Source organism: Chiroxiphia lanceolata, chromosome 5 (genome assembly GCF_009829145.1).
Source record: "Chiroxiphia lanceolata isolate bChiLan1 chromosome 5, bChiLan1.pri, whole genome shotgun sequence".
NCBI lineage: Eukaryota > Metazoa > Chordata > Aves > Passeriformes > Pipridae > Chiroxiphia > Chiroxiphia lanceolata.
Window position 1 is genome coordinate 24,746,561 of NC_045641.1, and position 25,628 is coordinate 24,772,188.

General features: G+C 39.6%; 2 protein-coding genes across 3 annotated transcripts in view; one reads left to right on the plus strand and one right to left on the minus strand.

Moving 5' to 3' along the window:
* The window catches only part of CTTNBP2 (cortactin binding protein 2), a 77,965-nt gene extending 70,487 nt beyond the window's left edge, over positions 1 to 7,478 (plus strand). For both annotated transcript variants that reach the window (XM_032688673.1, XM_032688674.1), the window contains 4 exons: positions 539 to 599; positions 1,478 to 1,610; positions 3,620 to 3,721; positions 5,889 to 7,478. In XM_032688673.1, the coding sequence (XP_032544564.1) occupies positions 539 to 599; positions 1,478 to 1,610; positions 3,620 to 3,721; positions 5,889 to 6,116 (524 nt within the window). In that variant the 3' untranslated portion in view covers positions 6,117 to 7,478. The remainder of the gene's footprint in view (positions 1 to 538; positions 600 to 1,477; positions 1,611 to 3,619; positions 3,722 to 5,888) is intronic.
* A 5,003-nt stretch (positions 7,479 to 12,481) lies between these two features.
* CFTR (CF transmembrane conductance regulator) overlaps positions 12,482 to 25,628 on the minus strand; it is a gene marked incomplete at its 5' end in the record, with an annotated part of 73,242 nt that continues 60,095 nt past the window's right edge. The window contains 4 exons of the mRNA XM_032688680.1: positions 12,482 to 13,773; positions 15,205 to 15,310; positions 15,651 to 15,823; positions 18,223 to 18,312. Coding sequence (XP_032544571.1) covers positions 13,567 to 13,773; positions 15,205 to 15,310; positions 15,651 to 15,823; positions 18,223 to 18,312 — 576 coding nt within the window. The remainder of the gene's footprint in view (positions 13,774 to 15,204; positions 15,311 to 15,650; positions 15,824 to 18,222; positions 18,313 to 25,628) is intronic.

A 25,628-nucleotide genomic window follows, 5' to 3' on the forward strand; every position in this document is an offset into this window, starting at 1 on the left:
AATCCCGCTAAGAAGATTTAAGAAATAATGAACATAATCTGAAGTAGAATGGTTGATGATGTATTTTGTACCTGAAAATGTTCTTGGAATTCAGTTAATATCTGTGAATATAAGTAAAAAAACGGAATGGTCAATAATTTTAACAGCCTTGCATTTCTGACTCTCAGAATCAAATGCTGTTCCTGTTTCCAAGGAAGGATAAATTGTTTGATTTTACCTCCATAAAGCAAACTTAAATATTTTCCTGTTGACAAGTGATTTCTCTTTGAGAGAACCAGTAAGGGTGTTTCAAACACCTCAAACAGAAACCTCATGTTCTATATTTCACAAAAGCTTGGGCAACTCATGCCCTAATTTGCCGTTCTAGCAGTTCCTAATGCTACTCTGAACACTTTCAAGGGATGTATTCTGTGACAGACTGTGTTGACATAATTAGCTAGTAAATGGGAACACATTTTCCCTGTTTATCACAGATTTTAGAATGAAGAAATCAACGCACATGGTAACACGCTAAGAAGTCAATCTCTCTTTTATGCAGGTATAAAATCTAAGACTGTGTTGCAACCAAACTGTAAGAAAAGAGCTTCTCCCACCACAAAGTGAGTTTTAATTTCTGGTACTTGTGACACTTAAGAAAAAATAAAGATGATAACATTGTGTTGTAAAGCAGCACATTATAATGAATAGATGGATAGTTTGTATTTGGTAATGTTTTGGTCCCATGTCTGCAGAAAAGAATTATTTTTAATTTTAATTTCTGAGAGGAAAATTTATGTACTTTGATATAATTTTAGAATCCATTTCTGTGATTCAAACCTTGCAGCAGTACATGTCTTTTTATGTAACAAAATAGTCTAAGACTTAAGAATATTATGCAACGCTTACTCTGCCTTGAAAATTGACCTTATGCTTTTCTCAACTAGCATTATATTTTAAAAACTCCTCTGGCTATTTCAGCTTGCTGAATAGCAATTCACGATGGTACAGTACATGTTCTTTAGTCTAAATGATACAGAGTTTCTCTGAGAAAGTGCACAAATTAGCCAGAGGGAACTGCATTTGAGACTTTACTTCAGTCTGAAATCTCGGTTCTACCTTATTCACAGGCACAGAAAAAATAGAATATTTATGCTTCCAGTATGCCAGAAATTTTTTTAACTGTTTGGAATTCATTCTGAAAAGGAGAGTGGAATAAAATTGATTGCTCCATCTTAAAAAGAGGGGAGTCTTTGAAGATATTAGGCAGAAGAATCCTTTGTTAGAATTTCAAAATGGGGAGAATAACTTGTATAGAAAGATCTATTATGAGATAACTATTGACAGTTATTGCTGACTGTTAATTAGGTGTTGGTTTTTGTTTGTTTATGGTAGTAAAGGTCATTTGGAAAGAAATTACTATTTTTCAGGTATTGATATTTTTAAATTTTAAATTAATTTACATGTTCTCTCCATTTGTTTGTTCGGGTTTTTTAACCAGATCTTCAGGGAAGGATCATCTGAGAACATTACATCTGGAGCAAAGGCTGTCTGTTGGGTCTGATGATGAAGTAGATCTTGTGCAGGAACTTCAGAGTATGTGTTCCAGCAAATCTGAGCCTGATATAAGCAAGGTAAATGCAAAGCTTTTAAATAATTTACTACATTACCATATTCAGTCATTTGTTACATGTTTAAAATGAATTTTTAATTTACAAGCCCTGCTTGAACTGAAGAAAATTATTAAATTATTTGGGAATAAGCCACAGTCAACTAATAAATTATAGATTTGAGGGTAAGTGTTCTGGTTTAACATACACTATTTTAAATTACACCTTCACCAATTTTTGCAGTGAAGGCTGAAATTTACAAGTTCATAGAATCATAGAATATGCTGAGTTGGAAGAGACGCACATGGATCACTGAGTTCAGCTCCTGGCCCTGCACAGAATCACACCATGTGCCTGACAGCCTTGTCCAAACACTTCTTGAACTCTGGCAGGCTTGGTGCTGTGACCAGTGTCCTGACAAAAGGAAAGTGGTCTTTGCAGTACTGTTCCCTGAGTTATGTTTCATGCTATCATTGGTTCCACTGGGAAACTGTTTTGTAGTCTTAAAGACACAGAAAGCTTTCCCTAATAGGTATTGAACATTTGGTTTGTTTAATGTAATCCTATCGGCCATCACAGAACTGGCTCAGAGCTCCTGTGCTGTATAGGCAAAATGCAGTTTGCTGCCCCAAGCAAGAGAGAATGGATTGGCCTAATTCTTTTTCTTTAGCAGTGGCAGAAGAGGGTGAAGGATGCTTGCAGGGCTCATGGATCTGGGCTAAGTTCTACACCCACAACTGGGTGGTTATGGGAGGCCTGTTGAAGAGCAGAATCTCTCGTTTTTCCTTCTACATCAATAGCTGAAGCTATTCATTCTTTTCCATCTTTCCTCCTAATACAACTGAAGTAGATGGCTGTGACAGTAGGCTGTGTTCACACCAGAGCAGCTGTTGCAAATCTTTTAAACACAGATAGAGTCAGTCTTAGGCTACTGTCCAGTTAGGCTGTGCATGACGTCTTCTAGGATTTTCCTGAACAGGAGACCCATTAGTTTTGCTTTATTAAGTATTCTGTTTATTCTTAGAAGACAATCAAGTTTTTATTAAAAAAAAGAAATATTGTGTTTGGGAAGATTTTCAACGTATTTAATGAAACTCTTTATTATGGTGTTTTGTTTTGAGCTGTTTTTCGTAAAGTATTTACGGTAGTTGTATGAGTCACATGCACCAAGCTGGCAAGCTAATCACTAGTCAGCAGGGATTTACCGTAGCTATCCTTGAAAGAATGGGATGTGCTTAAAGTAATGGTAACCAACTTAAAGTTGTGTTTAATAACATGTAAAGTGTAATTGCTTGTTGATGACAATTCAAGGAAATATGGGTTAGATAAGGAAGGAGATAGATGTCATGTCTTTTGTTCGGTTTCCTCACCATGGGTGGAACCATCTATGGCTGGAATTTCTGTTAATTCTCCAGCTGCCTAGTAGAGCCTTGCAGAAGTAAGGGTGCTATTGCATGTTTTCTTTGTGTGATGTTATTTCAGGCTGCCATCAGAATAAGTACTCTTGCTCATTAACTTACCCTTACACTCAAATATGATCCTGCTGTCTCCATTAGGTTGGGATTGAGTACTTTAGCAGTTGCAGAGTGGAATCAGATCAGCTTGCCCCAGACTACAATACTTAGTTTTAAGTGATGGTGCAAGGTTGAGCAGGCTCTATTTGTTATTTCCTGGTCACAAGGCTTGATAGAAAATAGTAGGGAAGAAACATGGCAGGAGGAAGAGAAAAAGATCATGCCTTTCTCTAGTGTTCCTGAGGGCTGGATAAAATTTAATGGGAAACTGCCCTTAAGCTCCACTGAATAGTAATTACTCTGAAAACGTATGTTTAATCTTCCTCTGACAACAGACAATTTGAAATCTCTATCTCCCACCTACAAATGCACTCAAGAGTAAAGGAGAGGTATTTTAATTGTTCTTTGGATATTTATGCATTGCATTGCACAGAAACCATGAAAATAAAATCAAGCCTCCAAAATTTGTTGAATTGAAACATAACCTCTATGAATAACCATTTTTTTATCTTTGTTTAGATTGCAGATTCTAAGGATGAGTTATTGATGTTCAATAACTCTCAAAACATTCCTGTATTTTCACTAAGTGGTACTAACCCAAGTAAAACAACAGCACAAAAGGTAGGTGAAATGAGTTTTGCAGTAGAATAGGGAAGATGTCTTGAGTTTCTCCAAAATGTGAATTCCTGATTGGATCCTAAGAATTAGTGCTCTGTTTATTACAAGAATAAACTGTCATGATTCTTAGGAAACTTGCTAGATATACTATGCCAAGTTTCTTCCATGTATCTTAATAGAAGCTAAAGATTTATTAAAATAATGGATGTATTTACTTCAGGTTTTATGTTTATGTAAAGCCCTAGGCCGCTTAACCTGACTGTGATAAATTGTTTTCTAGAGACACTATTTTCTGCAGATACAATGAAATAGCCCTGAAAATAGCTTAATTCACACACCTTAGCATTAAAAACACTTAAGTTGGATGAGTTACCACTTACAATTCTATTTCTCCATATCCAAATATTCAAAATGTTGGAATACTTTCTGTAATTTTAGTAAAATCCAGAGAACAGTCTCCATTAACAGAAACAATATTAACCTTGCAGATCCACATGTAGGTATATTGCTTTTGAATATTTCACTAAACATATAAATTTCAGGCATTCCAAATCACACAGTAATGATGCCTGGATAATTTGGCAGGTCAGCTTACCTACCTGTTCCTACTGTAAATTTTTCCTAGTGATTTTTTTTTTTTCTTTTTAAAATTCCTGCTAACAATGGAAGGCATAACTCCATTGACCTGCAGGTAGACAAACTTAGCTACTTGGGAGATTTTTGAAGAACTTGGTCAAAAGATTTCATACATATTTTAAAAAAAATTATCTTTGTGGGGAAATGTTGGCCAAAATGAAGGAAACACAACCCAACCTTCTGCTGTAGGGGAAAGAGATCTAACAGAATGACAAGCTTTGTTGCTAGATTTAGTGATTACATCAAAAATTTAGAAGAGCACACTCTCCTTTGGAAGCAGAAGTCAAACTTTTAAGGGCAATTGTAGTGATGATGAACTGATGCAGCTGCCAGAACTGGTGAAAGGAAGAAGGGTTTGAGATCAGAAAAGCATCCTTTTCTGAAAATGAAGAGAATCCTGTAGGTAACAAAAGCAGCACTGCATGAACAGAGGAGATCTTATCAATGGTAACGAGACAAATTACTTAAAAGCGCAAAACACCCATAATTAATTATTTGTTTTAATTGGCTGGAAGAAAAACTGCTTTCAAGTATGTGAAGGAGAAAGACAAAACTGATGAGAGACGCAAAATCTTTGATCCAGGATGCAAACAAATTGATGGAATCAAGGATTAATAAGGATCAGACCCATGAATGAATAGTGTTTTCATGTCCTCAGTCTTTATGTGAAAAGCAATAGCTTATGGTGAAAATGAACTTTTTAATATTGCTGCCCAGAGGGGGATCTGGATCCAGCTGATGCTAACAGATAAGGTCCTATTTCTCCTTTTTCTCATGAAAGATCCATGTATTTTAGGCCTAACTAACTTCTTTCTCCTTGCCTGTAGAGGAAACAAAGAGAGAAAGCATACCTAACTTTGGCATTTCAGATATCTAGATTTGGGAAGGGTGAATATGGTCCAGATTTAAAGAATGGAGCTTCTTAGCATAAGTAATTTGAGACACTAAAATCTAATTTTAAGAAAACAATCTGTAAAATTATGGATTACAGTCTATAAGATTATTATTACAATTTATAAGATTATGTAACTAGCATTTCAAGTTCCATTCTTGAAGTATTTTTTTTTCATGTTGTTATTCATGGCCTTGATGGTACAAACAAAAAAAATTAACATCTCTATTCAAGCTGTAAACCTGAGTTTTTTTGCTTGTAACTATAAATTTCCATTTTTCCCTTTAGCTGTGGCTGCAGCTGTCATTTTTCGACAGTAATGAAAGAAAGAACTTTTTTTTTTTTTGGGTACCCCTGAAATTGAGACATCTGAGAATCAAATTTAAGGCTTTTTCAATGGCAATGCAAAACCCCCATTGCCTTAGTTTGGTATTCTAGGATGTTGACGATGTTGCCTTTCAGTCAAAGAAGAAAAAAGAGCTATGGTTTGGTCACCAAATAGTAAGAAGCTCTCATATTAAAATGCAAAAGATCGTAAATAACAAGGGTTCCATGGGGATGGTTTGGTGGGTTGGTTGGTGGTTTTTCAGGTCAAACAGTGATGCTTATTTATACAGAAAATGTTTTTTTCTTTATTCTTAGGATGGAATGCGTCCTCTCAGCAGCAGTCGAACTGTGGAAAGCAGCAACAGTAAATCAAAGACAGAGTTGGGTGTTTCAAGAGTTAAATCTTTTCTTCCTGTTCCTAGAAGTAAAGTCACCCAGCCTTCTCAGAATACTAAAAAAAGCAGCAGCAGTAATACAAGGCAAATAGAGGCAGATAATAACATAAAAAGAGAGAATTGGAATTTGCACAAAAAGAACAAATAGAAAAATCCAATAAATAAACCTGCCTATCTTACAATTTTCTGTGTTCATATAATATCTATTGCAAAGAACCAAGTACTCAAATCTGTAAATATTTTTTAAAAACAAACTGTTTCCCTGTCATGTAAAGTTTGTACAGGACCACAGTTTTATTTCTATGTACATAGCTGGAAATTATATTGATTTAAACTTAAGAAATGGGCATTTTGCCACCTCTATAGATGGTTGGTTTTTTTCTTCTTTTATTACAAAAATTACTCATTTAAATGATAATATTCAGGGGTACCTACCACAGGATTCTGTTTGTGTATATACTGTACATAAATATATTCTATTAAGTTCACATGTTAAACTGCATTCAGATGAGTTGCACAATATGTACAACAATGGCTTAAAGCTATTGTTCGTGAGTTTAAAAGACATGTTTTTATCTTTGCTTAATGAAAAATTAACGGAATGTGGCAATAACTAAAATGATTGGAGATGCAGATCGATTGCTTTCAGCTACAAGCCATATTAAATACTTTGATTTCCCCATCATCTGCCTGCTGAATTGTGATTTTGTTTTTCCCAAGCTTCTCTTCATCTAAAATGTCATGAATTTCCTTTACAACTTTTATCTTTTAAAAAGCAAAAGAGATTGAGAAATTAAAATGCAACAAAAGTTATTTTTCCTCAGACTCTTATTCTTTGATAGAATTGAAGAAAATATGATCATTTATTAACTTAGTTTTTCTTGTATACTGTAAAAACTTTTATATACTTCGTTAGTGTTTTAAAAGCATCTGAGAAATAACAGTGTTTTACAGAAACAGATTTTACTGAAAAGGAATTTGAGCAAAAGCTTAACTACAGTATTATCCAAGATAATGTAGTAGCGATGACTTACTATGTAATTATCAATTTCTATTGTTGGTTTATGATGTAATTGCTGTGAAATGATTCTTAAGTTGCAGTTAAAATTAACTCTTTGTCCTTTTTCCTCAACTACTGAGGTGTAGATCATGTTCCCATGAGGGAGGGTTTCTACACAGGGTGCATTTCCCCAGCCTCTCTCTATGGTAGCTGCTGTTACATCCTTGTGATTTGTAGTAACGTGGAAATGCGTGGTCGAGATACCTCACCTGTCAGGCAGGGGAAAGTGCAGAGTTTTCTTGAGATCAGACTTATATGCCTTCTGCTGGGCTATTGGGAGACAGTTTGGAGGGCTTGGACAGTGACATGGTCATGCCTCTTTACTTCCAAAGGAACATTTTTCTCAAATTAAGCCTGAAGGAGGAAAGGATTACCTGTTTCCTAATGCGCTTCACCTTTGTATGTAAAACAGCCATCCCAGACTCATGTCAATAAAAGTTTTGTATGGCATATTGTCTTTTTGTCTTCTAGTATGTATGTGTTAGCTCTGTAGATATCAAATACTGGAAGCTAATTTCTGTAATCATTTCCTGCATAATATATTTAGAAAGTAACTTGTTTTATTAAGACTTCCGTTTGCTATGTGATAGTAATATGTAACTGAATACGGACCATTTCTCTAGAGGTTGATTTTTAATTTTATTTTATTTACTAATTTTTGTGCTGAAAAGTGGGATACTGCTTTTGCAGGTAGTTCTTAGCAGAATGAGTCAGCTACAAAGTGCTGCAGGTCAGAGCAGTGGGTCTCATCAGGTAGGATCCCTTATGTGCCAAAGGGGTGAGCAGTGGTGTGATAGCTTGTGTCAGAAGCTCAGGCATGGATTTCATGGTAAGAAGGAACACAAATGGAAAATGCTTCAACATCAGGATTTGTAATAACAATAAATTTATTTTTTTTTAAAGAGCTATAAGAAAATTAAAATCCTGATGTGCTTCTAAGCTAGGTTTGTTCTGCATCGAAAATACACCTTGGAAATGTCAGACTTCATTTAGATCAAGAGTTAACAGTGTGGTTCTGTGTGGGAAGACCTTGGGCACAGTGTTCTAAAGCATGTTTTGAGACATATTTTAAAACTATATATTGTCTGTGAGAATCAAAAGTCATCAGTACTGTACTGTGAGTGAAAATCTGCAGGGAGAGAGTAATTTTGATCATCTGATCGTGGTATGAAAGTTAGGTCTCTTGCTAAATTTAGCATTGCCTTTCAATGCCCTCATTATCCTTCCTTTTTAGCTTGATGTCCTAAACTCTCTCCATCTGCATTTTTTACCTGACTTCTGTCTACGTCATTTTGTTTGTCTGCCTGTCAGTCCAACACAGTCTGTGATCTCCGTACAGCTTTAATCACACAGTATTTTGCAGATCTCCTAATTGAATCTTCTCTTCTGCAGTAACTGCTAAGCTCTCTTATTAGGCCACAGCAGTTCCTGCCCTCAGATGGTGAAGACCACATAACCATAACACAGTTTGCTTGTGGACATACTGACTTCTCTGCTGGCTTATCACTTGGCTTGTGATAGATTGTGCAGAAGCAATATGTGTGATACAAGTCATATGTGACTTGTAATACCAGCTACTCTCATTTTGGGTTAGTAATGGGCAAAATCCTTTCTCCTCTTTCCTTCCTGTGTCTTAAGGAGAGAGGATTGAAGTGTGCTATCTCTGGTGGGCCATACTGCTCTATGCTGCATTCTGCTCCCAGCTATTACCCCTTTCCGTATCTTTAAAAGAGGTAAGTGAAGAGAGGGATACCCTGTCTACATGGAGGAGTATCTCAGAAAGTATAGGGAAGCTTCTAAGGTTGAATCCGTCCCATGGTCCGCTGAGTCAGTGAAAAACTTCTAATTTAGGCCCCATCTGACTACACTACACTCCTTATACATGGCTTAATGTCTTCAACCAGAGGAACATGAAAGATCCTTCTCATCTGCCAATGACCTTGGTAAGTACTAAACATTCCAGCTCTCCACTTCAAGCCAGTCCTGAAAATAAAAGCTTTCAGCATCTCTCCTATGGTTCTTATGTCTTGATGAAGAATGTGGAATAAGTTCCTTAAAAGAATGTCTGAGTCCATCAGACAGTATTTACTTAGGTTATTGGGTTGCTGAGTATGAACTCCAAAATTAAAAGCGTGAATAAACCTGCTCCATTGTTCAACAAAGGCGAAAACATTCATTAGCAACAGCAAGATCAGCAGGCCTGAATTTCTGTGTTGCGTCTCTTCCCATAATACAGCTCAAGTGATTTACAAAACACATCAGTGAAAACTGGAGAAGAAAAACAGCCTCTGCAGGTGGAAATGCCTGGGAAAAGGATGAGGGACCACTTTCTTAGTGCTAACTCTGGCTAAAGTGATATTTATTATGGTCAAACCATAATTAAGAGACATTACAAAGCAGGCTGTTTTTCAGAAACTTGAAGTCAGAGAAACTGTTGAAGGCAGCACAAGGTGTGTTTGTACTGGGCTGTAGCATCACTCAAAAACCTCTGGTTGTGTTTTTTAAGGGTTGTATTTTGAGGTTGAAATAAGCATGAATAAACTTAGTAGAAATATTGTTTATCCTAGGAACAGGAAATTGGTTTAGGAGAACATGAGGGTTTGTAAAGGAAATGTGTTACTCCATTGCATTGCACATTGCTTAACTTGCAATATTTTTTAGGCAGCAACTAATGGTCCATTAATGAACAATTGCACATCAGTTTTAAAGTGCTTTTTTTTCCCAAATGTTTAATCACAGCCAAGTAATGGTAGAGCTAACATGTCCAATCTATAATAGAAAAAGGAGAAAAAAAAAAAGAACACTTTTTAAATAAATAAAATGCAACAAAGGATGTAGTTCTGAAATTACCTCCAGCAAGTAATTCACCAATTCTGAATTAATGTGAGGAAATGCTTTAAAAGGACCTTTTTGTAAGGTACATTTCAGAGAAATAACTTAAACCTGTTGCTTAAACAGGGTAGAATTCAAGTAGTGTAGAGGCCATTGGGTGTTGAGCAGCTCTGGTGTAACAGGCTGATGGATTTGAAGGTTGTGCAACTTGAGGAGGTGGATCTTAAGAAAGACTTTGGAAAACAGATATTTAATGAAAAAAATACAGCTGGTAAGACACCAGTTAAGCAACTATGAAAGCTTGGAATGGCAGGCTTGTTTGACCTCAGTAAGATATGAGCAGTTCCTGCTAGTGACAATTATCAAGCTGCTTTGGGTAGTTATTTTGTATGTAAGATTTATGAAGAGGGCTACATGTGTACAGTTTGATTTTTTTTAGGTTATCCTTGCTTGGCCTTTGCTGTCCCAAGAGCTTATTAGTCCTGTACTAGCAGTGTGGACACCCTTCTCCCTTCTCCACCGTTCTTAACAACAGCTACAGAACCTCTGCAGAGTAATTACATTCTTTCCAACTTTTTTTTGTTTTGTTTTTGTTGTTTCTTCCTAGCAGGGTGTAAAATAAAATCTCCACATGTACTATTAAAGTCAGCACGCTCTTCTCTTTGGCTATATATTGTACACACCTGTATTTTAATAGTGGAAGTGGTCTTAATGATAAAGTGGTTTGGTGGGAGAATTTTTTTTTAACTGGTTTTATCAAATGTATGCAAAGCAAAGCACATAAAAATTCTCTTAAATAATGCTCAGCCTGTGTTTATGAAGGTCATTGTTCTTTTCTTCCACTGCGCTTAGTTTATGGCCTCATTTTTTTTTTCTTTTTCTCTTGTGCTCCATTTTCCACCATGAACAGCATGTGCAACTTCCCAGTTTAGCATCAGGCAAACAACCCTGGGAGCTGTCATGTCCCTGACAGCAAGTACAAGAACATTTACTCTAGAAGGTAACGTGCTCTTCTTGACCTTTGTTGGGAAGGAGAGATTGTGTCCTCCTCCTCATGGAGGTTGGTACCAACTTACCTCCTGTTCCAGCCTGAACTCCAAAGGAGCTGAAGCACTGGTTTGGGATCTTTGAAGGAAATAGCACGCTCTTCTCCCACTTGCCCTCAGAGGGCAAAGAGAGAAGAGCTTATGCAGTATCTTGCCTGGGCTCTTTGGGACAGGCAGTGTGGTGGTGGTAGCTGGGTACTGATGGCAGAAGCTGTTTCGACAAGTAGTGTGGCCCAGGGTGGGGGCAGTCAGTCCGCTGACTTTCCTTCAGAGTGCTCCAAGTGTTTGTGTCAGCAGCTTCCATATGTCCCGTCTACTACATGCTCCTGCTGTATTTACCTTGTTCTTTCCTGAAATGTCTCCTTGTCTGCTCAGTCCAGCTTGGCACCTTCTAACTCCAACAATGACCCCAAAACATTAACACTAATAATTGTGCAAGCTTTGAAGCATGCGCTGATTCTAATGACACAGTAGTTCTGCTGATTTTTCTGTATCATCTTGTTTATTTAGATAACAGACTCTCCCACATGGTATGTCTGCTACCCTGAGTAACATCCTGAAAAAGAGTAATCCTTGGCATGCCTCCTTGGGCTTGGCCACACTCTGCAGCAGCCCTGGCCAGATTTGTACAAATGGAGAGTGGGCTGTGTGAGAAAAGGGATAAACAGCATGAGGTGAATGACTTGAGGGGATAGAGGGAATGGAGATGGGATTCAAAAGTGATGCTATGTCAATATACATTTAGTTTTCCATTGTTATAAACGCTAAACCAAGCAGAGCTTAGTGGCAGAGAAACAGTGACATGGCAGAATTGAAACTCAAGGATATCCAGAATGCTCTGTGAGCAGGAGACATTGGTTTGTGGAGAAAATCAGGCAGCAAAAGGAGGTGTCCTCACAGACAGAAACAGACCCTGATAAGTGCTAAAAGACAAACAAGAATAAAAGTACAGCATGAGGGACCAGGCAGGAAAAAAACCCAGATATTGCAGAGGAAGTGTGTAAAGAGGGACAGAAAGTATGCAATGGGGGCAGAGCTAGAGGGAAACAAGAATGATACAGGGTGAGTTCCAGTGCTCGTGGGCTCAGTCAGACCCAGCGGCACCTTGAGCGTCACGCCCAACACTCAGCTCCAGCTGCTGCCACGGGATGCCCAGAAGAGTTTAGTTCAAGCCTTGCTGTAGGGCCTTCGCAGCTGTAGGGCTCAGGCAGTGCGAGGGACCCAGAGCTGAGCAGAACCCACTCAGCTGTGCAGCGTTTGAGCTCCGCAGCACCACCTAGTGCCACCCAGCCAGCTCTGACAGGCCATTTTACCCAGTGGTTTTGTAATAAATAGAATGTAGTTATTAAAATTATGTCCGTGTTTTGGAGATCCAGCAATGACTCAAGTAGAAGTAGCAGAATTGGTCTGCAGTGACTGCCCCATGGGGACAGGGGTGCTGTAATGTGTCGTATAGGCAGGGGGTTTTGGGTTTTGTTTGTTTGTTTGTTTGTTTTTATTTAAAGAAAAAATAATCTAAAACACCTGTATCACTAGAAGAATACTTTAGTGCACAAAGACAGCAGCGGACAGTACCTGGCCTAACTCTGGGGCTGCCCTTGTTTTTAACAGCCTAGTGAGACATCAAAGACTAGAAGCAAACCCTCCCCCCTAACAGTCCAAATATGAAACTTTTTGTGCAAATATATTTTTCTTTATAGTAAGTAATCACTCTTAAAATACATAATTCCCTTAGCAAAAGTTTGCAACAATATTAAAATAAATAAAATATCCTAAAGAACATTCAATTCCATAATAAAACTGCAAACCACAAGAGTATAAAAATTAATTTCATTATTCAAATCTACTTCTAAGAGTTTTCTTTCTTCTTTTCTTTTTTTTTGTTAGGCCAAAGTAAAAAGCATGTAAAGGGGCCAGACCTATGCAGCTCCACTGCCAGAAGTCCTACCTTTTGCTAGATACTGATGTCAGCCTGCACTAATCCCACTGCGAGTGTGTGCAGGGTCGGGTTGACAGCTCCTAGGTTTTAAAAGGAAATACCAATTCTCCCTTAACTCCAGAGACAAGACAGATGTTGACTGGCTTCCAAGTCAATATCCTCTTTTCTTTCATTTTCACCTATGCACGTGGCATTTGGCCTTTCCTGCTAAGTTGAAATTACAGTTGCTGCATGGAAAACAAAAAGGAGGAAGTTTTCTGTGTGCCTTGCTGATATTGTCCCTTAATTCGTTTGCAGGAAGTGAATCCAACAAAGCTGATTTTTCTATTTTCCACCCAGGTTTGATTATTTTTTTTGCATTCCTCACTGCTGTCTTGTTCTCTCACCCCAGCAAGAACATTTCTAAAAGTTTTCTGAAACAATTATGTCAGGCTAGGCAGGTTACTTCTGCTTGCCATCTCGTTTGTACCAAATTAGAGCAGCTTTTGAAAGGAAATCTGGTTTCATCATTGTAAGTGGCAAAACTTCAAAGAATGTACTAACTTGCACATGATTAACCACAGAAGGGAAGTAATTCCCACACGCTCATGTGGTCACTGCAGTGAACACCTCCTTCAAGGTTCAATCTGTGCATGGCTCCTGCAGGTTCAGAAGTGCTGGTCCTGTCATCATGGGGAGCTGCTGACCGTTCACTCCACAAAGAGAGTGTCTACACAGTGTCTCACAGCCTTGTCTCCTGCACTTCTTCCTCTGTCTCCTCCTGCAAGGCAGTGATTTGGGGGCGAGGTTTGCGTTTGCTGGAGTTTCTGTGGTGTGCTGGGAGTAGCTTAAGGCGATCGGCGTGGCTGATGGCCTGCCTGAAGGAGCTCTTTTCGTTCAGCAGCTTCTGAATGGACTCGTACTGCCGCAACTTATTGTCCTCAATTACCTGAAGGAACATATCACTCAGTTAAATGCTCAGTGGTGGTGCTGACAGAATTCAGCTAGTGCAAGTACTGGAGCAGGGAAGATGTATGAATGCATAGCAAACATCTTCTAACAGAAAAAGCGCAATTTACAATTCCAGTTTCTAATCTCTAGTTTGTTCTAATTACATCCACAAAAATATACATTAAAATTTTAACATGTGGAAAAGGTGCCTATTGCCCAAGTGAAAAAATGCCGCTGGCCTTGCTGGTTTCTCCTTGTGACTTAGTTTTACTTCTGAGTCCATTTGTTGAAGTCTTCGAGGACTGTGGCATTTCCCTGGCGCTGCTAAACCGCCTGATTAAGAAAGTGTTAACTGCAGAAAATAGTTATATCACAAGCAGGGGGAGAAGGCTGCCAGCAAGGTGCCAGGCCATCTCTACTTTCTTCTTCCCAAACAAGGAAGTGCTGATCACTTCTGTTTGAAGGAGACAACAGGTTTGCCCTGTAAGGCTGTGCCAGCCTCTCCTGTCAAACAGGAGACAGGGAAAAATCAGGCTCCTTTGCTGGCACTGCCGTGGGGTGAGGGTGAGGACACAGGTCTGACAAGAAAGAACTTCTAGCATCTCTGTTGCTAAAATGTGGTCTGGAGGGTTGGAAATCTGTTCCAGGCAGAGGCAGCCTGGTTGCCAGGGACTGTGGGCTGGAGGTGAGGCCGAAGTCTAGCACAAATAGAGGAGCAGCACATCCAAAAGGATGCACAACCTGCCTATTGACTAGCCTGCTTCAACTTCAGGCTGTTCTTCCTGATGTGCTAATGCACCCCATCAAATACAGGAAATGATGTTTCCCTCTTCATAAAATGAAGATCCCCTCATAGAAGAGTGAAGAAAATAGAGAGAAAGGAACCTTATTTTTAAAAACAATTGCATTACTTGCCTTTTCTTTCCTTTACTAACCATTTTATATAAAAAAAAATACCCCACGACACTTTGTCCCCATGATTAAACATGAAAGGAATATTTACATGGCTTCTTGAAAGAAATCAGCAACTCTGCACATGTTTTCTTAGGAAACCTCTCTTCCCCAAGCAGCCCCCTATTGCTCTAGTACAGCCATTTCTGCATTTGCAATTGTAAAGGTCTGTGAGATGCTGAGACTTTTCTGGAGCTCCTGAGCCAATAAAAAATAGAAGGCACCTGGATCAGCAGCTGGATAACCTATCCAACTTTCCTTCTGGTTGACAGAGGGAATCCTGCTCCTCCAGAACATGACCCAGCCCATCTGAACACAGGTGATTGTGACAGCTCAGGTGAAAGAGCAATAGGAGGTTGCACAACTGCCCTGAATGACCTCCATCAATTAGAAAACATCATAATTTCCACTTGGTGCATTTTGCATGTTCATCAAATGTAATGAAACAACAGCAAATGAGCCTATGAGAAATGCTCACCAAAAATCGCTGGCACTCCAGCATCGCCTCCAGCCTGTGTTCGGAGAGTATCACCGTGCAGTTGGCAAACGCATGCTTCAGGGTCTTCCTGATCACTTGGGAAGTTCTGAAAGGCAAACATTGGCATTCAGACTGCAAAGTGCATGCCCACAACTGTATTGACCCTATGTAAGAGTCTGGCTGCGTGTTGCAAAGCTCACATGCACGGACACCAGCGCTCTGCAGTGCCTCAGCATGCTGCATCTCTGCTCTCAAAGTACCTATTAGCCACGAAGTTAAGGTTGTAACCAAGCTTCTCTGATCCCCCACGCAGAATTACTTACATATATTACTGAAATCAGGTTTAGTAACAGACCAAACAAGTTACAAAAGGCCTCTTTAGATGGTGCTGCCTCACTGATTTTCTTATTTCAGATTAGAAGACAGAACAAATGAACAAAACGTACACAGGGTCCAGGTGAGCACTTGGTTCATCGAGCAGCAAGATTTTAGCTTTGCTGAGAACTGACCGGGCAAGGCACATCAGCTGTTTGTGGCCATGACTCAGGACACAGCCTCCATCAACAAGAACAAAATCAAGCTTGCCTGGAAACTGCTCAATTACAGACTTCAGCCCAACCTGCCAGAAAGAAAAAAAGACAGGAAGAACTGGTGAGATAGAGTTACTGCTGACTGTGGCAATGTACGTTGTTGGAAATGCTAAGGAAAGTGATTTTTGAAAGGAAAACAGGCCTCTTTAGTCACTAGGAGGTTAAAAAGAAATGACCAAAATTCATATGCTACATTATAGCAAAAGAGAAAATAACCCCACTCACCAAGGCCACTGTCTCTACAGCTCTGTGTTTCCAAATGCTCCTTTTGCTACCCCAAAGGCCTTGTGCACTTTATTTATACTAATGGCATTAGGACTTCCCTCTGGCACTAGTGACAAAGCATTTAGAGGGATGCCCATGCCAAGTGAAGCTGCTGCCTTTGGACTAGAAGCCAGAATCCAGCCCAGAAGATGTTTTCTGACTCTTTCTTCCAGTGTTCCTGTTTGGTCTCATTGGGAGATAAACACCCCAAAACAAAGATTTCCATCTTCCACAGATGTGGAACACAAACTGCATTCCTTGACCTTAGCAGCAGCATTTACAGAGCCATTTTTGTAAAATAGGAGAACTAAGAAACATATGTGAGTTTCACGGCTCCAAAAAACATTATAAAAATGCAATGCAATCCCAGTAATTTATTAAGAGCCCTCTCTTGGATTTTTTAAATATTCCTGATCTGCAATTAGTTTGCATTCCATGGAAAACAAAAAATTGGAATTCCTACTTTGTGTTTCCCTTTTACATGTATACCACATTAAACTGTGGTTTGTGGGTACATGTTGAGTTTCTGAAGAGGTCATGCTTAAATTTCTAAGCAAATTAAGGCCAGTGCTTTTTTCCTTGCTCCTCTTTTGAACACATCATGTCCTTTAATGAAATTTTGCATCTAAAGGCTGGAAAAGGTGCTTTCTTCTTAAAGCTGCACAAGGTCTCTCCATGTACCCATAGGGTCCAGACAGCTGATTGTAAGAGTAAAACTTAACCTCGCAGGTTGACACAACTCTGACAGATTCAAGTGCTGAAATATGGGGATAATAAAAAATGAAACATCAGACAAGGCCTTGCTCTCTGCAGTTGGTTTGAGGAGCATAAAAAGCTGATGCTGATCTCAGCAGGATCCTTAAAATCCTCAGCAGACAACGTGAGTCAGGAATAAGCTGACAGTTAATTTCTGTACCGTGCTCCCAAGTTACACTGACTCACTGCCACTAATGAGACTGACTTCAAGAGCATGATCTTGGTAAACAATCCAATCGCTCCTAGTAAAAAGCATTACAGCTCTTTTTCTTTTCTATTTGCTTTGCACTCTTGCCTGTGCAATGAAAACCTCAGTGTTACATATGGATTTGCCAAACTCCTTAATGATAAACACTTAATTTATTTTTTTTCATGCCATTGTAAATGAGGTTGAGTTCTTTAAAATTCCAAGCTCAATTCACACGCACACTGGAAACAATCCTCAAAAGCAGGAGAGCTTGTCTTCTTTGAGTGAGAAGATGTTGATTCATTTTTTTCCCAGCCTCAAAGAAGCAGAGAAGCAGCACTGAGCACCCTGTTACCCTTTGCTAGGACTGTATGAAAAGCTGCTGTCACACCACCTAAACAAAAATGTCATTATGTTTTTATTTGACAATAAATTACTCACAGAAAGTGTCTACTTTCCCTTTTTCCAAATGTAGGGAAGAAATTAGATAAACCCAAGAGAGCAAGCAGAGACAGAGTTTTAACCTCCTGGATGGGAAAGGAGGAAGCTTTCAGATTAAGTCTCACACTTGTAAGCATTTTCTGATACTTGAGACTTGCAATGAACAATGAAAACAGCACCAATTCATGGTTAAGTCTGTATTAATTAGGTCATCTGTATGCTGGAAAAAGGCATCTGCTTCCTAGTCTACAGTCTTTCCCTCCTGTAATGCTCACCTGCCTTTCGCCTAGGCATTATGGACACCTCTGCAATCTATAAAGTACCAGCAGAGCCAACAGGTGGCACCTGACAACTGCAATACATGGGGATCAGTGCAATGTGGAAACAGAATACAGCCCTTAAACTTGGGGACTTTGAAAACAAAAATATTGCTAAAATGTCAACATAAAATTAGAGGAAAACCTTCAGGTTTCTGAAATCTAATATTCCATAATTCTTATTTTCCATGACAGAGAAAGCTCCCATGATACAAGCAGTACATAAGCCTAAATGCCTTGTCAGAGAGTGCTCCTCTCAGCTGGCTTCACATTGGTGTGAGAATTGCAATAACTATATTTATAACTAATAAGAAATATTTTTTAAAGCACAGCATTATCTTTCCTCTGCACTTTTTTTCCTAAGACTTTACATAAATGTAAAATATGACAATCATTTGACCTACACTGCACCCTTCTGTAACCACATCACCAGAGGGAGACAAATAACACTGAACAGTTTTACCTCCTCGGCAACTTTCCATATTTCTTCATCATTCCACTGTCCATAAGGATCCAAATTCATCCGGAAAGTTCCAGAAAATATGAACACTTTCTACAAGAAAAAATATAGATATAGATAAATGTAGATAGTTAACTTGAAACATTGCATAAAGCACTAGAAATTGTAAAGTGTACAGAGAAAATAATAACCTTCTGCAATTACCAAATGGAGCTTACTGCAGGTTTTTAATTTTTTTAAAACACTGTTCCAAAAAGAGTGATTTTGAAAATCCTTATATAATAAGGTTTTGGCAACTGTCTTAAAAAAATCTTAGCCAAACTTGTCTGAAAACGAGCAAAACCCAAATTTCAGCAGTTTTCAGAATAAAAGATTTCCTGTATTTTCATTTTGAAATAAGCCTTTTAAAAACTAGTTTTGATGCTTCAGTATGTCAAACATATTCAAACATAAAAAAACCCTTGTTAAACCGCAATTTTGTTTGGAGAGAAAAAAACTGTTGGATATTTGTCAAAATTTGGGGACGCTGTCCTAAATTGTTTTTCATCAATGAATTTCCCTTTTTCTAATCAAATATAGCCAAATAAGTATTTCAGCATCATTCCCTGACATTTACCATGTCCCAGTCCTATCTCAGAAGAGGTTTTCTTTCCCTCACACTATCACGTCACTGAGATGTGACAGAGCACGACCAGGTTCATGGCTGCAGCAGCAACAACCTGCTCTCCCTGCTCTGTCTCACGCCCGCCTTCTGCTGCACAACATGAGGAGGACGCGCATTTTCTGGCACTGAGAATGCACCCTTCTTGCACAGAAGGTTACTACTCTCTTCTGCTTTCCCCAGCAGGACAAGCAGATTTAAGCGAACATCCCCTAGATACATGTTTTGTGGCTCAAAAAGCAATGATTCAGACAAATTAAATATTTGTTTAATCTCTTTTTACATGGGGTGGGTGTGTCAGATTCTGATGGAAATGAGATTCTTCGAGGGACACTGAGGCTGTACAACATTTCTTAACAAGCCATTGTTTTCTATGCTGTAAGGTACACCTGCTGTTTGTAGCAGGGAGAACTTGCTCTCAAAGAATTTAAATGTCTTGTTGAGAAATATGACCATTTGCTTGCTCTTTCCTTGTACGCCACAAATACCAAGAGGAAAGATTTGAGACAATTATTTTCTTCTGTCTTTTTAAATAAAATATTTATTTAGAGAAAACATGTTGAAATGCAAGTGATTCATGGCCACATAAATTCTTGGAGTCTCGGTAGTCAAATGCTACCAAAAGCAGTGAATGAGTAGCTGTACCAGCAGAAGATAGCTGAGAGAATACAATTAGCAAGTGTTTTCCCAGAGTTTAGTTTGTCTAACACAATTTCCATTTGACCTAACATGGAAATTTGACATTCCTTCATCGCTTTCAAAGTGATTTAAACACACATTTATATTAATTGTTTAATTATGATTAATTAAAAGTTTTAATGTTGCAGAGGAAAATAAATTACATTAATTAATTTGCTTGATTAAGATATATACGCCATTGCCAACTTATTTGGTGCAAGAGAGAAGGAAGTACCTGATTCAAGAGACCAGAGGAGAAAAGGAGCTGCACTGTGGTGCCCTGCAGTCAGTGGGATGGGTTAAAGTGCAATGAGACCTTCACTGCATGGCCAGCAATACACTGACTGATCTGCAGCAGGGGCAGCAGCACACAGAGCTAAAAATTATATCATTGAAGTACTTTTTGTAGAGACAAGGCAGAAAGAGTAGACTCTTTCCTTTATAATTGTTCTCCTTAATAACAGTGAAAGCTTTGATGAAGTACAGCATAGTCCTTTTCCCATGTCCTACACTGGTTAGGTGGCATGAGCGGGGTGACATATTTGCAGCAGGATTAGGTTCCTCCAAGTAATGGGTGTGGTGGAAACAACAATGCTGTGGAAACAGTGTCAGACATGGGTTTGTTCACACTGTGAGCGCAATACATTTAACTAATGGAACAGGTATTTTCATTTCTCAGTGGTAAAGAACAGTTAACTGAACAAACCAGTTTTGAAGATAGGGCTGAATAACATTCCTGCTGAAGTACAGCAGGCAGAGCAATAAAGGGTACAACTTTCTTCAGAAGCTGCTGCTATTTCTAATAACTGTGCTTTTGAGAACCAGGGCACTAAAAGCAAGCTATTCCCAACAGCAGGGTTGGGGGTTTTTTTTCCCCACAAGGTAAATATTTCATTGTCCTGAATTCTGGTACTTCTCTCTTCAACACCTCCTTCCTCCCAGTTCATTAGAAACCACATAGGGTTCACTTGAGTAAATACCATGTCACACAGGCAGTTTAGAGTCTACTTACAAAGGGAAGAAGAAATACATCTTTACATATTCTTAAAAACTAGAAGTCTAAAGTGAAAAAAAATACCAAGTGAATCCCAAGGACTTACGTTGTTCATAAATACGGAAGAAGTAGAAATAAGGAGAGCATTGGAAGGGGCAATGGATGGCTGGGGAAACTGGCAGCAAATCTGCCAGGTCTTCTAGGTCACTTGTTCAGATTCGCACAGGATGATAATGGGTGTGATCATACAACAAATGGTTTCTTAGACCTGACATCTACCCATAAGCAAAACACTCTGGAACATAAATATGGTCATGTTTATGTTCTGACCACCCCAAATATTGTAACTCAATCCCTCTGAAGGGCATTATTCTCCATCAGCAGTTACAGCCATTGTGAGCCGGCAGTAAGCTTCCTAAGCGATTTAACTGTTATGTGGAAAATCAAGACCCTGAAGTATCTCAGCAATTGCATACAGAAGAGTTAAGGATCAGTTGACAAAAGGCTGCTAAGGAGTGAGAGTATCCTAGCTGTGAGTAGCTGCTGCCGCTGCAACCTGTGTGCAGGTCCTCAGAAAGACCCATGGCCCCTTCTTCCCACATGCCCCAGGGCTGGAGAACAAATGCAACATCAGCTGGAACCAGATAGCAGCTCCAGGCACAGAGAAGTTACGAGTAACAACAGCATGACGTCCATGCAGCCTTCTGTGCTTTTTCTATATTATAGTAACAATATCAACATGAAACAAAATCAAGTTACTATGTGAATGCTTTAGTATTAGGTGCAGAGTTAGAGGTTTTGTTTTCAATAAGTGTCCTTTAGGGACTTCACATTGACATTAAAATATCGACAGGCAGGAATAAGAGCACAGGAGCAAGGAAAACCTGAAAGTTTTTTGGGACCTGTTCTGTAATGTTCTCCCTTGGAGATGCCAAAACATCTGGCTCCCATGGAGCTTAACGGTAAACGTAAGTGCTGTGCTCCTGGCAACACTGAACCCATGATGCAGAAAGCAACCTATATACTGCCCGAAACAAACCCATGGGGTTATTAACTACTATCCCCAGTTGCTCTGTGTATAGGTCTGATGCAGCAGACGGTCCCCAATACGGTGATGCCGACTCGTCCCAATGCCCTGCAGGAACCCTCTATGGGACCACCCTGGGGAGCAGCACTGCTCAGCAGCTGCACCAGACACGAGTGGGCAGGCACACCACAAAACAGCCAACCTCCAAAAGTGAGCAGCCCTGAAGGGTATGAGAAACAGTGCTGTAGACAGACAGACAGAGACAGAATCAATGAACACAGTGTGATAGCTGCTGAAAAACTGGAACTTCAAATACAAAAGTTGTGAAATTTCACTTCTTCAGTAAAAGAAAGGAGCAAAACTGATTTTTTTTTTTGTCATCTGGCAGTCCCACAAACTATAGTAATCTTGTACTCTATGCTAAGCTTGATTTTAACTCTATATGGAGTATTTACATGTAGAAAACAGTGTAAGATCTTCTAGGATGCAGTGGAAGAACACTCAAGTAAACATCAGAAGTCATCCCCTTTCTTGGAGCTAGCAGCATGGGTCTCAGCTTTCTGATCATTTATATTAATGGGAAATTGGCTGCAAGTTTCCTGTTTCCATTCAAAGCCAAATTTCTGAAGACATTTTCTGAATCTGACTCTTAAATACTTCAGGATGCAATCTGCATGAGGACCTGTATACAAGAGAGCCTCAGTGTGATGAAATCAAATGCATCTGGAAGTCCTCTCCCTGGAAATGTAGTGGGCAAACGCCTGCAGAAGCATCATCAGAAAGGTCTGTCCAGAAAGAAAGGATGATGGGTGCAAAGGTACAGCCTGGTGTTGCTGGTGCAATTGTTCTGCAGGAGAATGACAAACAGCCTGTAGGAGCAGCGCTGTGGGTAGGCTGTGCTTCAGAACCACAGCCATTTGAGAAGGTACAGGAAGAAACTTCCTTGTGAGTGCTTCAGGAGACATATTTTATCCCTTCACACCACCACAAGGCACTGACAGCCAGATTTAAGATACTGAAAGAAACAGGGGTTTTGCCTTTGCTCCAGCTCAGTGTGATCCCTGACCACACTGCATGGAGCAGACAGCAGTGTCTTAGAACGCTGTGTGTGCTATGCAGTTGTGCAACAGTGAGGCTCCCACGGAGGAAAAGCACTTCTTTTCTACTAAATTGGGAAACTTAGGGTTAAGGAAGAGAAGGAGAGTGTTGGAAAGTTTTCAGGAGGAAGCATGCCTCAGGTAGAGCTCCATTCTCCTTTTGTTAGCGAAGACTCTCCTGGAGACAGCGAATATCCAGGTGTTGCTGGAGGCGAGCCTCCCAGGAAAGGAAAGACAACTTTTTTTTTTTCCATTCTGAAGCTGTAGGTGAATGGCTAAGAACAAAAGGCTCCCTCTGTTCTGCCGGGAAAGGCAGGGTGGCATATGCAATTTCTCTTTCCTGCTGGGAAAGTGCTGCTGAAAACTTCATTTTGTTCTGAATGTGGGAACTTTTGAGGCATAATGTGCAGTTCTTTGGCAAGGCTTTGGGACAAGACCTGTGAGCTGAAGAATGCAAACAGGCTGGCAACTCTCGTGACCTTCCAGAGAATGGAAGGCTGGGATTATTTGGCACTGAGCCACATATCAGGGTCTTGTGAACTGAACTAAATGTGTAATTTTAACAATGAACTAGCAATGCGCCTCACTAGCAGAAGGGCAAGTTACACTGCTCATGTAAAAAATGTCTCTTGAATTTTGCTGATGGTTGCAGAATGATAATTTCTATACCATTAGCGAGTCTATAGTGAGTACTCAGCTATGAGAATTATTCCTCATACTTTTCAGTGGGACAATGACTACTTGTTATCAAGCATTGAGTTTTCTTCTCAGTCCACGCATTCTCGAGGACAGCTGGAGACAGAAAGCAAAAACCCTGCTGGGCAACCACATGCCAAAGGGAGAAAGGGCTGAGAGCAAAAGGATGACTACGGGAGAGACAAGGAAGCCCCTTCCAATACAGAAAGTTATACTTGGCCACATAGGAAAATTTTGCAGTGGAGACATAGCTTGTACTCGTAAAAGCATTCTTCATCCTATACAGCCATGCTTTGGAGGACAGCTCTGTAACATACCTGTCCTCCAAACTAAATAGATGCAGCTACACATGCAGTTCACTGCATAGCTGCCTTGATCTGAAGGGGGAACTTCTTTTCATAATCGCAAGCGACAATCATGCTGCAGAACTGAGCCAGCTATAATAAAGAAATAAAAGTTTAAAGGAACAGATAGATGTGAAAATGTTGAAGAGAGGACAGAAAGGGTGACAACAGGTCAACTATCAAAGGCCAGCTTGCCAAGCAAGCCTCAGTTCAGCAGGCAGCATGTGACTGGTAGACCTCAGGTAAGAAATTAATCCAACCAGTGGACTCACCACTGCCCTGTTGGGCTTGTTTTGCTGAAGGAGTAATGTGGCAGTAAAGAAAGGGTGTGTTCTGGCAAGGTCAAAGTGCTAAAAAATTGCTGCCTTTGAGGAAATTTCAGAGTATGATTGTGGAAATGCACAGAGAAGAGAGAATTGTGCCTTCTTTGCACTCCTGTTTTAAATAAATGCCACTAGGGCTACTGTGGAACAACATTTTTGAAAGGGAAGCTATCACAACTCAGAACTGATCATGAAGCAGAAAAATTTAATTCCGAATCCTCCTTGTGTTTGCAAAATCAAGGCCATTGTTTTTCCAGCATTTCAGCATCTTTTAACAGCATCCAAAGCTGTAAAACTAACAGCATATTTTTAGTTAAACTGGCTGGGTGTCCCAGAGTATCTCCAACTATTTTAAAGTTCCTCATGTAGTCAGTGCACAACAGCTTTATACTCCACATACACTCGCCAGCTTTTTAAGACAGTAACCACCTTTCTCGGACAGGACACTACCTGGAAGCAAACCATATGCACAGAAACCAAATGCAACAGCTTTACGGTGGAGACAGGATGCTGGGAATAGCACAGTTAGGGTTTGACACCTAACAGCTAAAAGGAGATCCTTGGTCACCCTGTTTGACGCACCCCTTGTGGGTCTGTCAAAGAGAAGGTCACCCAGGGCGGCCAAGGATCAAACCGTATTTGTCAGTCTCTAGGGTTAGTAGCCACCCCTCAAGTGTGGACAAAGTTGGGGCAGACTGCATGGCCCCTCACAGTGTGACCAGCTGATCTGCAACTGCTCTCCCTCTGCCCCACAATACTACAAGTGACTCATTGGTAAGATTGCCCTCAAATACTACATGAATTAATCTGCCAAGATTAATTCAGTCACAAGATTTCCAAAGGAATGAACACTGTATAGAAAAGACTGTGTACATTTTATAGCTGAAGAACTATCTGATGTATAGCATTCAAAGAAGACAAGGCCAATACGTGTTACTCATGTATCAGCATTGTTGGTAAGGACTGACAGCTTTCAACAACAAAAATACAAAACATGGCATTAAAATTATGCAGTTAATTCCTTCAGTTCCCAAATCTTCATTCACAAAGCCTAGCCATGAAAATTCCTTCAGTTTTCATTCCTACCCTTACAGTGAGCAATCACCTTTTAGTGTTACTGTATGCAGACAATAACATTAATTTTTCAAACAGCTAATCTAATAATTAGCTGTAACTAATACAAGACAATGGTCCAGTGGCAGGGATTTTGGCAAGGGACTCAGAAGCCCTAGGTTTAATTGCTTGCTATCAGCCTGTCAGGGAAAACAGGCAATGTACAGTATGCAGATGTTAACCATAATATGTGATGCAGGGCTTCAGAAAACAGCTGAGGACACTTATTGTATTTTTTCTTCAAGGGGCACTATCTTATTTTGAATCAACATGCAAACAGTGTTAAAGGAGCAGGGATAAGCAGGCTAGAAACCCTACTGCTTAAGTGTGCTGTACCTTCCCATTCTAGAAAAGTTCTTGTGTGAGTGGCATAGAAACCCTAAAAAGACAAAGTTTGCTGTGAATCATTGTATCCATCCACCCATTCATCCATGCCACTCCCCTTTTCACAAAATCTGTGTTCTGTTTGTTTCTCT